At 42.8% G+C, this 12911-nt stretch overlaps 1 protein-coding gene across 1 annotated transcript; it reads right to left on the reverse strand.

Annotated features, from left to right (window-relative positions):
- Positions 1-1994: 1994 nt before the first annotated feature.
- On the reverse strand, positions 1995-12659 carry LOC110975407 (cytosolic non-specific dipeptidase-like). Its single transcript, XM_022227866.2, has 13 exons — positions 12501-12659; positions 10595-10718; positions 9846-10022; positions 9373-9528; positions 9025-9105; positions 8209-8282; positions 7273-7347; positions 7014-7158; positions 6167-6266; positions 5488-5659; positions 4871-4956; positions 4173-4339; positions 1995-3699 (listed from the first exon to the last, which is right to left on the reverse strand). Exons 1-13 carry the CDS (start codon positions 12530-12532, stop codon positions 3652-3654), a joined length of 1437 nt encoding a protein of 478 aa, XP_022083558.1. The 5' UTR covers positions 12533-12659; the 3' UTR covers positions 1995-3651.
- Positions 12660-12911: the final 252 nt, after the last annotated feature.

Genomic DNA, 12911 nt, shown 5'->3' on the forward strand with positions numbered 1-12911 from the left:
AAGATGTGGAAGTTGGGACTTTGGCGGTAAAATGACTGCACTGTTTATCATTGTTTGCTGTTTGCAGTTTTTAACTCTGCACTTTTGACTGCTTTTAAAAGTTGTAACAAAATGGATCTCTAAAAAATAACAAGGAATATTAAGTATTTCTAGCTTGGCTTGTCTGACACTTCCAGCTGCGGTGTCGAGAAAACCTTTTGTTCCAAGTTTTGTGGACAACTTGTAAAGTTAATCCGACAGTAAATTGGTTATTCCTCTGTTTCTGGTACTTAGAATTTGTGCTGTAACTTTCGTAAAGTTTTGTAGACATTTTTTTGTTTCTGTTTTAACCCTTCAGCCTGCTTGGCTTGGGAAAATACACCTGGGCTATTGGCTTTATGCAGGCACTAAAGAGGGTGCTCCTGTACATGTTCCTGTACTAATTAAAGGGAGGTTTGATGAGACAGCAAAATCTCTGGTTCCTAGTCTGTCATATCAGTAAAACTTTTAGGCGAAGGGAGTGGGAACTAGTATAAAAGTGGAAGCAACTTATCTCACTGGTTCCCAGCGGGAGCAAAGATACCACACACAGAAAGCAATGATCAATCACCAGGGAAGTGGCTTGATCCCTTGCCACTGAAATGTACTCCATGTACAGTGTTCATGCATTTGAAGATAGGAACTACCTCGCTCACCGGTCCCCTGTCATTACATTTCACGGATAAGTACAAAATTGAAACCAGTGGCTGTCCAAAACAACTGGTTGTGGCTGTGACTTTAAACACACATCTCTGTAGCAGATGATTCAAGCTGCAAGACTCTGGCTTCCATACATAACCGTGTTAGTCGGAGCCACAGCCGTAGCGTTCAGACTCAGCCGATGTTTCCCAATCTCATTGTAGAAGTGCTTGCGTACGTATCTCAAAGCCTTAAAAATGGCCCCTCGTGTCAAGCGGTTGAATTTTAAGCTTGTATTTTGTTGCTTATTAAAACTCTGTGTGTAAGTGCTTGTCTTTTAGTAAATGTGCCATAACATTAGAGGTACTACATGTAGATTGAAGCAGATTCATTCCTTGCATATGTTCCGAGGCCCCCCATCTGTCGGATTGACCCATTGTTTGTGGTGCCCTTAACCAACCTTCCACGGGTTGGTTCCGTCAGCTTTGTCACTGTGGATGATTTTCCAGAATGGGCATCACAACGTTTATCAGGAATTTCCCATAACTGAAGAAAAGTCTTTCCTCTGTGGGTTTTTTTTACATGCTGGAAAAAAAATTCTTAACCTCGGGTGTACTCAGATTGTGCTTATATGGACGTAGAAAAACATTTTCCACACATATACGGATGTTCCAATAGTGATGGTCATCCCTGGATAATTTGTGCCGAGATGAGCCATTCGCACGAAGAGTCGGGGTCGTGTAGTTAGTTTGGAAGTTACTGAACACAGCAACTCCAGCCACAAAATCCTACCAATTACTTTTCAGACCAGACAGCAGATTTTCACCATTCTGGGGAGTACAGTTTAAAAGAACGTATCTTCTATATTTTAATTCCAAAGCAATTGGGTGCAGCCAGTGTTAAAAATACAGACTGGACATGTACCGTGGGGCGCCATAACATTTTGTGAATTTGTTTTAACCGTGTAGTATTACAGCTGAAGTTGTGGTGTTAGCTGTAACAATATCAGTGATATCTGGGCTGAAAACCTCTAACCCAAGTTTGTAAAATATCTTTATAAGTTCCCAGTAATTTTGCATTTAATTCTTTGCCCTTTGACCCCTTGAGATTACCTAGGACTCTAAGGAGCATCACGGAAGTGAGTGTAGAAATCATGTAAAAAAAGTCGTTTTTTACTGTCTATCCCTTTTTTCAAACTGCAATGATCTTAAGTACATTATTTTGGTTTCTGGACAATTTCCTTGATTTTTCCTGGTAGCTTGTTTCATTTTTTTATTTGTTATCTTTTAAATCACAAGTTTTCACATTTAATAAAGACTGCTCACAGAATCAACAGGTTTGGAAACAGTTTGGAATTCATTTATTTTGAGCAATTTATGGCATCAAAAAATATAAATCGCAGCTTCTGGAGTTGAAAACAAAAAGAATTCATCTTATCCTTTAAGTCCCTATTGCAATTGTAATTTTTAACCGAGGCGCTGGATTCCTGATACTTGCATCTAGCTTTCAATCTGGCAACCAGAAAAATCCGCTCATAAAGAAAAAGATGTTAACTTCCAAACAAAAGAAGCAACTGCACTGACAGTCAAGGAGCACAAATTTTTGTTCTGGTCTACTGCTTTTACTCAATGGCTCTGCAAACTGAGCTGCCTAGTCTAAGTATTAATCGTTTCTCTTCAACTCATGACAGAGAGCTGATGGGTTGTTTTTTTATTAAGAATACTAACATTTAGGAATAGCTATTGCCACATTTTCACTGAAAAGAAAAGTAACAATGAACAGTCTGTAGAAAGACAAAGACATCGATGCAAAGTGTATCTTGCCCCTAACCAAATAAGAAAATAAACCCTTTTTAACAAACGCACTTTGTAAATTTCTTTCCCCTGACCCACGAAATCGGTCTCTATTATTGGCTCTTCAGAAAGGTAGCCCAAACAATCCCCCTGACCACCACTGCCCCAATCAACATTCAAATTCTTTTAGCACTGTGGTTTGGAAGTCTTTGTGTTCACACATCCAAGAACACAATTTTGGCCCTTCTTTTACAACTACTTCCAATCAAATACTTGGGATTTAACCTTCTTTCTTCCCAAGCAGCTGTGAATAAAATACCGAGTAAGCAACACTCGCCCCATTGCACAGAACTAGAATAGACAACACTACATTTCACTGTCAATGGAAATGCCACACCATTATGGAGACACTGTGCTAATACTGCCCATGTTTGTGGTAAAGTGTAAATACAAAATTAGTCCTTGGCAAAAATACCTGTCTGGATACAAAAACAAGAACCATGCAAAAGGTGGAATGTCTGGAGTATTCATTCTAGTTATACAATTAAAGTATTCTCTCTGTGTTGCTTTTTTAGCAACGGCACTGCCGACAATATTTGCCAAAGTTGATGAAGCAATGAGCTTGCTGCAGAATTTGATTTTGAGAACCAGCTTGATTGAAATTCACACCATTTGTCTTTGACTTGCTTTCTGAACACAAATTGCACAGAGCACTTTTAACCAAAGAGGTAACAGCAGCAAAGGGCAAAGTTTGAGCGATGACTATAGTTCCGACTAACACCGCCTGAACGATGAATGGTTTGGAGTGTCTAGTTGACTACATGTACTTGGGACCGGGCCCAGGGCATGGTCACACCGCTTATTATCAATAGCTGATTTCATTTCATCACTTTGGAGGGAACCATTCATATGAAAACAATTTGTACGAAATTTCAATGACCATGTACGTTGTAAGAATCGAAGCCAATGGTGAAATGTGAGTAACAATAAGATTTTCTCAAAACTTGGCTGACTGAAAAAGCATCGTCTACTGATTGAACTGTAGTGCGCACCCGAACTTGCCCAAAAGTTTATGCAGAAATGGCTTTGCTACTCAAACAAACAAAACAGCAAAGAGTCGAACTCTCAATCCAGGTTAAACATGTTCATGGCTGGTGGTTTATGATGCAATCTTTATCCCTTTAACCTGGTTTGCTGGCTTTTAATCCAGTTTAGCCACCTCCTCAAAGTAGGCTCCAAGGAGCTTGATCTGCGTGTAGGAAGGGAAAATCACATCACCAACAAAACAAAAAAATTGATTAAATTTTTTTCAATTTCATCGCCCCATTTCATCAACCTGAGAGTGCAGTTTTTGAATTTGCTGGTTTTTGTTACTTGTATTGACATCTGGTAGTGTACTGACATCTGGAAGGTTAATACGCCGGTGACATGTTGCACAATACTGACAGAGAGGCAAGATTTTTCAGCTGATTTCAGCTATTTTTGGTTTTGGATTTCAGCTTGTTTTCCTCATTGGCTGTGTACAAAAGTGTAGGAGATTTTCACAGTTCAGCTTCTTTGTGTCGTTTTTTTTTCAGCTGTTTCCAGCTTTTTTTCATTGGTCAATCTCATCCCCGTGTGGCTTACTAGCTACTGGGCACACTTTGCAGACTTGAGCCCATGTATGGTTAGGCAGAATTTAACGTGTCTAGTCTACCGAAAGATGTGGACAGTGCTACTTACCCCGTTGATGTAGTTGGAACGGTTCATCTTCTCGTTCTGAGAGTGCGCGCTGTCGTCGCAGGCGCCCATGGGGAGCAGCATCACGTTCTTATTGGTCGCGTTCTGGAGAGTCAGGGTCACGGGGATGCTGCCACCCTCGCGGGTCATGTCCGGCTCCATGCCAAACACTGAAGAGCAAGAAAACATTTAAACAAAAAAACTAGAGCTGAAATGTCGAGTGCTTCAAAATCATACATTGCAGGTATTAAGGGGAGTCAGGTTGGCATATTGGCTCCTTCCTGACCTCTGCCGCCCGGGTTCAAATCCCTGCCCGGTCCACATTTGGATTGGGTTTTCAGGCCCTACCTCATTGCGTGGGTTTTACCCAGAATACTCCTCTGAGGTTTCCTTCCCACCTCTAAAACTAACTGCTTCTCACTGTCTCCTCTCTCACGGGTGAGTTTGAAAGATTTTGGTCGCTCTCAATTGTTTCAGATGTCGAATCACTGCTGTACTTAATTCAAAATTTGCTTTTGATTCGGGTCGGTGGGACTCTAGAATGCCTGCCTGAAACAGGTGTAACCCTCCTCCTAACAAACAACACTTTGTTAACGTCACAGTTTGTTTAATGACTCCAGTCGAAACTGGATTGACTGAAGTCTCCTGAGGCTGTATTTGGCCTGAATGTGGGACTGTGGTCCTAGTTTGGAGACATTTACCTGTCTGGATGGCCCTGCGGCCAGCAAGGTAGTGAGGATGGTCAAAGTCGCTCAGCCAACTTTCTCCCGCGTGGCCAGACGAAATGCTGCCCAAGGGAAAAAAATCAGCTCTACTATAAGGAATCCACTGAAGCGCACTCGTTTTCAATAATCATGCACTTTTGAAATGACACATTTTTTGGTCTGGTACATAACCTAGTGTTCTTCCCTGGCTAAACTTCTGTGGGTTACCAGGCAGATCGTGGGGCTTGCTTTGTGTCCCTAGGCAAGATATCAGACTGCAGTTACTTCCAATACCCGCAAAGCATGCCAAAAGGTGACAGAAAAAGGTTGCACTCGCTGTCACTGTGTAGAGAGTTTAAGTACATCAAGTTCTAGTCTGACGACCTCCCGCATTTGTTGGCTTGATGCAGGGGTAGTAACTGCATGCCATGAGCGCCATATTTTATAGAACAAGTTTGAGAGTTTAAACAATCTATGATCATTCTGACAAGATTTGTCAACTCACGGAGCCTCACACACACTACCTTCAGTGCAATGGGGTTGATTGTTGGTTGATTGACATCCAATCGTAGCTACTACAAATTCAGAACTAAAACTTCTTGCTATCGGCTCACTTTATTTTATTGGGCGAACCTCGTGCACTGTGGATGTCGGTCAGGTGCTTGATAACCAGCTCCACAATCTCGGTAGGTGACTGGCGGGGTACAAGACGGATGGAGAATTTCCCAATCACTTTGCGAGGGATCACAGTCTTGGAACCGGCTCCGTCAAAGGCCCCCTGAATTCCTAAAAAAATTTAACAAACAGCTGTGTCTCATGCAAAGAATTCAAAGGACTTTCTCTCCCCTTGTTTAACATTCGTACAAAAAAGATAAAACTCAGCTCAACATTTCCACAAATCAAGCAGTTGGAAAGACTGGCAAATTTGAACGTGAGGTGTTCAAATACACGAGAGTTCCGCTTGATTTTGAATCCCTTGCAAAAAATGTGTTTAAGAGCCTGTTTGCCTAAAGTACGGCTATTGAAGTCTGGCTCCTGGGCTGCAAATATTGTCCAGGGATTGGATTTGAAGACACCAACTGCTGTCAACCATGGAGAAAGGCAGACACCAAAACTGAACTAGGATCCTTTTAATTGTAAAAATCCTTCAAGAGTTCCGATGAGGAGTGCGATGTTAGCCAACGCCTTTTGCAAAACCGGTGGAAAAGTTACGAGTCTTGAGGGAGCACGTACTAGACCGGTCAGATTTTCGTCTGACCTAGAGGAGAGCAGAGAGTTGACAACCAACTTTACCGTGGATGGATAGAGACGGGTAGCGCCAGCGATGCTGTAGGAGTTTTTCTTTGGTGTCGTGAAGGAGCCGATCGGTTCCGATCTCCTGACGGTAGTCCTCCTGCAATGCAGACACAATCCGATCAATTGGGACACTCAGTCAAGGGACACTCAGAGAGAGCATAAGCTAGTGCACATGCAGGTTTAACTTCATGACTGGCATAAGCCGTGTGCCACAAATCTATGGCATAGCTGTGCATTATACTTTCGGTGTACGGTTCACAAAAAGGTTAGCTGCACAACGTACTAGTTATGTCAAACTTCTCTGATGAGACGATCATGGATTTTACAACAGTTGCTTCTTTTCAATAATTATCACAACAGTCATTACATTACATGTACATGTGTCTCTGCCATTTTGAAAAGGTTTTTGTCTTGTGCTTCACTGGAAACAGGAAGTAAATCTTGAAGGTTTTTCTATTACCTTTGCAAACAAGTTGTACACATATCGTCTGAGCCTTAGAAGTGGATCGATGACGAGTCTTAACCGTACATGATTAGTGAGTGAGTTTGGCTCAACTCGCACCACCTACACAGCGCTACAAAATGATTGCATGGCAACTTGTAGCACAATTTAGACTTATGCAGCATGTATTCATGAAACATGACACAGTTTGCTGAAGAAAGTAGACCTGTATTTGCACAATGATGTCGTGCTTTAACAAACTTTCCCTGGCCAAGTGATGCGCGATCCATCCAGACAGATTAGGAAAGCCCACATGCAAACAAAGCGAGACATCATTTTTTTTTGGTCTATTTTCATGACAACTGAGGGTAATTGTCCAGCAATCAGATTTCCAGCCCGTACCAGGTCGAAGTCGATGGGTCCATACAGGCTCTCTTCTTCCTCGGTCAGCTCAGCGACTTGGTCGTACACGCCAGGCACTTTGATCTGACCTGTGACATCCACCAGACTGTCCAACAGGGCGATCAAATCCGTCATGGCTTCGTGCCTGTAGAGTAAATGGCAATGCAAAGTTAGCCATTTTATCCTTTCCTGACATGTTTCAATAACAACCGTAAGAGTTAAATCTCATGCTGAAAGATTGGTCCAAAAATTCACTTACACAGAGCCACCGTAGACGCCAGAGTGCAGGTCCTTTTTCGCGCACTCCACTTCCAGGAAGAAATAGCAAATTCCCCTGGGAAACAGGGACAAGGAGCAAAACCTCAAGTCGTCAAAACAATTCTAACGCCTACAGAATGCGAATTTTCTACCAGAATACAACGCCATGGAAAAAAAAGGCCCCCGACATTCCAACAGAACTTGCAGATAAAGAAAAGTTACAGCAAACGTCAATAGACGGCAACGGTGTTTTTAATCCTGTTATTTGGCAGGGTCAGGCTATGTGTGACATTGAGAGCTACAGGTGTACATGTTCATGTATGTATTTTCAACATTTGCCAAATAATTGGTAACTGAGCGCATTGAAAGAGCTATGTCAAACTGAAAGGCCGGTTGATAGTTCTTCATGTGACAGTGCATGCCAAACGCTGGTCGCTAGACACCGAGATCTCTTGGGGAAGTTTGTCATCGCACCATGTTCACGCATGAAGCATTCAAAACAGGCGTACGAGGTGCAAAATCCCACAGGTAGGTGGGATGACAAACCAGTGTTGTAGTGGAGACCATGCACAAGACCAGTCACAAGTAACAGGTTGAACAATGACAAAGGAACGCTTTTGTTGCAGTTCATTTGAATAGCTTGTTACTTGCATTCTGACTAGAGGTCTCGTCTCAGTCTTGTGATGGTCTCCTGTGGTCTTGTAAAGGTCTCAAGTGGTCTCGACTACAAAACTGTGACAACCACACGTGCGCTGCCCATAAGGGAAAAGATGGGCCAGCGAGCATGTCAAGGTCCAACCAATTAACTCTATGGTGGCACTGAGGTCTCCTTATGTCCACGGATCACTGAAACTTTGTGACAACTACTATGTGACCATTACGCCCCAAAATCTCCTTCATGTCCAACCGTAAACTAGCGCCGGGACGAGGATCTTACCTCAAGCCGTACGTGATACAGGGCTTTTTCTTGCCCAGCCAGTAGTTGTCGGAGATGCACACGTAATCAACGTCCTGAGAGAAACAGAAAAAAAAATTATTGAGATTTTATGTGCTGGCATAGTGACAAGTGCTGGCATATTGCCAAGAACTGGCTTGTTGCCGAGACCTGGCATGTTGCAGAGACTTGGCATGTTGCCAAGGGGCAAATGCCTTCCTGTTTGATGGGTCTCTCAGATAGCTAGGGGCTGAAATTCCATACGAAAGTGTGCTATAGAAAATCTTGATTTAAAACCTCAAAACATGCAACTTGGTTTTACCAAAATGGACAAGCATTTAAAGCTTGAACCTTCCTCAATCCTACAAATCCTCCTCTGCGCAGGAAACCAATGGCACATTAATTCTTTGTACTTCAACCTACAGGGGGCATCAAGCCCCATGTAAAGTAACAGTGGCTGGGCTCTACCTTCCTCAATCCTACAAAATTCTTTGGTGAATTTTGAAGGCTCTTGGAAAGTAAACCATTTTGCTCATAGCTCTCAAAATCAAAAAGCATGCTGGGTACAATTGGCCAATCTGATGAACTGTCATCCAATCGCTTCGCACCACTGGTCAATCCCAGGAAATGTTAAACTTTTGAAACTTTTCCACAACCGTAAATTAGCAAGGAAAGGCGATTGGCCGATAGTGGCATTATCGACATATCCAATCGACCGCTCAAGCAAAGATCGAGCAACTGCACATACAGATTGCACCATACTGTGTCTGTAAGGACAAAGGTCAATTTTAAAATGAAATGCTCCATAAAAACACCTACTTTGAAGAATGTGTCCTTGCGACTCTCAATCAATTCATCAAGGCCCTCAGAGCCGGATTCTTCCATTCCCTCAAAGCAGAACTGCACAGAAAATGGGAGTAAGGGTAGTGTCAGGCTAGGTTAAGATTAATTACTTCAGCAGGACTCGAACACAAGACCTCCAAAATTCTGGTTGAGTGTTCAATCAACTGAGCTACTCGGCCTTTTATGTTGTGTCTCAAAATTTGCCATAGTGTTGGTTACCTCTCCATAAACTACTGGCCTTAATTGGGCAAGGCCAGAAGATAACAGTCAGGGTTTTGCATTTCAGTGGTCCAGGGTTCGAATCCCCCAAGTGAGTGGACTTACCTTGATGTTGATGGGGATGTCTTGTTTCAGGGCACGGTATGCCTCAATGACGTTCAGCCATGCCAAGACCGGCCCTTTGTCATCTGTGGAGCCACGCCCGTACATCTTACCGTCTTTCTCAGTCAGAACGAAGGGGTCCGTGTCCCAACCATCCTCCTGGAAAATAGACAGAGAAAGATGACACAATAACCTCTAAAGAGATATTTTGACAGGGGTTACGAGTCCCCTGAAATCTTCCAATGTGCAGAAAACCAACGGCATAATCACTGTAAGATATTAGTAAAATAACAGTGGTTGGGCTCTACCACACTGAAGTCCACAATCCTACAAAATCCTCCCAAACTGCCTCAGTGGTAGATTTTGAAGGATGTGGTTCTTAGGAAATTGAACAGAAGATTCACAACAAAAACTGCATTTGCTGCGACTGAGGCACCAATTTGTCAGTGAGACTGAAGTAGTTCTTTAGCTCTGACCCGTTTGGCCGGCTGCACGTCCAGGTGACCGTAGATGCAGACTGTCTTCTTCTTGGGGTCGTCGCCAAGGTGACCCATGAGGATGGGCGGCAACGGGATGACTCGACCGTCCTCCAATTTCTGTGTACCAATGTCTACGAGCTCAATCGTTGCTCCAACCTCGGGCTTTTGCAGGTCCTACAAGAAAACAAAAGCAAAGGGCCTTGTGTTCTTCTAGGTTTGAAGGGTAGGCTACCCAGTATTGTCATAAATTGGTATCCGGTTCCAAAAGTATACCCCTCAGTCTACCCACAAAGACATGGTTCTCTCAAGGGCACCTGCACAAAGCAAATCAAAAATAGCCCCTCTAATCCCTAATCCCTCCTCTGTGTATGTGACAAAAAGAAAGAATCCCAGTCTCTGTGCATTAGATAGGCCAAATAATAAAAACATTGTGTTTTTCCTGTAGATTTTAATGAAGGCAGCAGCTTTCTTTTTTTTTGTTTTGTTAACCACAGCAGATTGTCTGCAGATAACAATGGAATTTTTGGACTTTTCCAGTGATGGTCTTCTGTCTAGTATAAGGTATTTTAACCTCGAATCAGGTTTTTAACTTGTTTTTAGTTACGGATGTATAACGTTTAAAAAGAGGTGCAGAGTCTATAGTGTCACAAATATGACAAGACAAAAACGAGAAAAACTGAGGCGGGCAGAGCAACAGGAAGCAACGGGGATGGGAACATTTTTTTTAAAAATTTACCCAGCCTTACCCGTGCTACAACTTCCAGCATGCGTTTGATTTCCTCTCGTTTCTCCGGCCAGGCCGAGACGCTCTGTATGGCAACCGCATCGGCGAGCCTCTTAACGTAGTCATCCTGATGCTCGTCAATGTAACTAAAGAACACATTTCAACAACAAAACTTTGCTCTGAGGTTTAAACAACATCCAAGCTCTGACATAAACCTTTCTTGAATTATCCTTTTTCAAATCTGTCACCTACATGGAATCTTTTTCAGGCCTCTGCAGCTTGGTTTTTCATGTGACATCCATAAATTTGCCAGCAGAGTAATTATGCATTTGAACAGGCCTGCCTTATTAAAAGAAAGGCCCAAAAACCTTCAGAGCTTTTGGTATTGAGGATATTCATGAAGGAAAGAGTTCCACATACCGACCCCACTTGACACCCCATGTACAAACCCTACTGGTCTGAAAAATAATAAGTGGCATATTCCCTCGCTAAATTGAACTTTTCTGGGCATGTTTTTCTTTCTGATGGCTAACAGGTCACTGTAGGGAATGATTACTGGCATCTGTACATGGAACTCTTCCCCTAACAAACAAATGGACAAGGAAGTTCAGAAGTATTCAAATCTAAACAGTCCACAGATTAACAACTTATCTGGCAACGGGGAGTAAACTGTGGTAAGTTTGCCTCACAAAGCCATTTTTCATGACCCAATCAGTAAAAGTTTCTGATCTAGCTGTTAACAATGATATGCATGAAGCCCAACCAATCACAAGGGAACATGTCGCAACCCATCAAACTCAACACTTATTTTGCCAGCGTATAACCACACCCACCTAACATGCCCGAAGTAACATCGATGACCGTACATACATGTAGTCCCCGATCCATTAATTAATATTGCCTTAGGGGCCTACTGTAAAAATCAATCAAACTTGACAACAGGCGACAGGTGGCAAAACTAAGGACCTGTTGAGTATACGGTCACCAACGTTAGATTTATTGAAACCTATCTGCCATTTTTCTCCCAGACTGTGGTAGGCTGACTACAGTACGTGTACTATGGGTTATCTGCTTGAGTTGATGTCAGTCGTCACGAAAGTTTATGATGAGGGACATGATGATGGAGGGGTGTGTCTGAATAATATCCGGGATTTTTAATTTGTACACTCGCCCTTTTTTTTTGCTATTTTAATCTTGCAAAAGGCAACACTCTCTTTATTCATCGAGTTGACCCTTGGAAATGTAAAATTGTAAAATGTGAGAAAATGTGACATTCTTACTGAACTAGCCATGCAAATTTGAAACCAGCGTGTGTTATGTGTTAATTAACCAATGCCCACTGTTTCCCCTCATTTCCTATACCAGGCAAGATATGGGACCGAGGGGTACCCCCTTACCTGTCCAATCCCTATACACACTCTAGACTATTGTTACCTAACACATTCCCCCTACAAGTAGAAGTCTGTGAAGAATTCCTGAGATTCCGATCAAACAATGACCAACACAAAGGCGGGGGGACTCTCTCCATCTCATATCTTGCTTTAAATGTCATTTCCCTCAAAACTCCACACAATGCCAGTTTTGACAACATCAACCCATGGAGAAATATCAACCCTACACTGAGCTACCCTCAGAACTGAGGCTAGGCCACATGGAGCATGATGTCACAGTAAATCTACCCAGTACCAAGGTGAATTCAAAGTTAAAATGTAGCTCTCCCTTCTATTATCGGGACGGGGTTCCCAAATCTACAATTCCCAAGCCTGTTTGATATTGCTCCATGGTCCAACTCCGAGTGAATCGAGAGCCCCCCCCCTCCTGATAGCTGAGCCCAGCATATATTGGCCCAGCAAGCGCCGTTTCTTTGACGACGAGACTCTGGAATTTCCCAATTCAGTAGGTCCAAATACTTGCTAATGTAACTTTACCTGAATAACTTAGGAAGAAATACTTCAGCCATGTTTGCAGATTAGTCCCTTAATATTAATTCAGCCTTGTTCTCGCCGTCTTGCTCTTCCTAGTGGCGCAGTTGGTTGGCGCATGGGGTTGGTAATGAGTTGATGACTATTATCGATGTATCCGATATCGAGATATTCGATGCTAACGTGTATGGTGTACTATTTACGACAAACATTTCTCTCTCTCTCTCTTTAGCCTCCATCCAGGCGACGCAACTACACGACGCGACGGTACAACGGCTCCCTTGCGTCGATGCGTCGCCTGGAGAGAGGCTAAAGACAGAGAGAAATGTTTGTCGTAAATAGTACACCATATGATGCATTGTACGTAAATCTATTTTGCCAAATGAAACATGCATTCAATTTAGTATCGATACTGAT

Source organism: Acanthaster planci, linkage group LG20, assembly GCF_054643075.1.
Source record: "Acanthaster planci isolate LZ-2023a linkage group LG20, COTS_SCS, whole genome shotgun sequence".
NCBI classification, from domain to species: Eukaryota; Metazoa; Echinodermata; class Asteroidea; order Valvatida; family Acanthasteridae; genus Acanthaster; species Acanthaster planci.

What these genes read in the sequence shown, in the direction of transcription:
- LOC110975407 (XM_022227866.2), bottom strand. Translation starts at nt 12,532, where the DNA reads ATGGCTGAAGTATTTCTTCCTAAGTTATTCAG. An exon ending in TTTCTTCCTAAGTTATTCAG is followed by an intron (nt 10,719 to 12,500) that starts GTAAAGTTACAT and finishes TGTGTTCTTTAG; the next exon opens with TTACATTGACGAGCATCAGG. An exon ending in TGCTGGAAGTTGTAGCACGG is followed by an intron (nt 10,023 to 10,594) that starts GTAAGGCTGGGT and finishes GTTTTCTTGTAG; the next exon opens with GACCTGCAAAAGCCCGAGGT.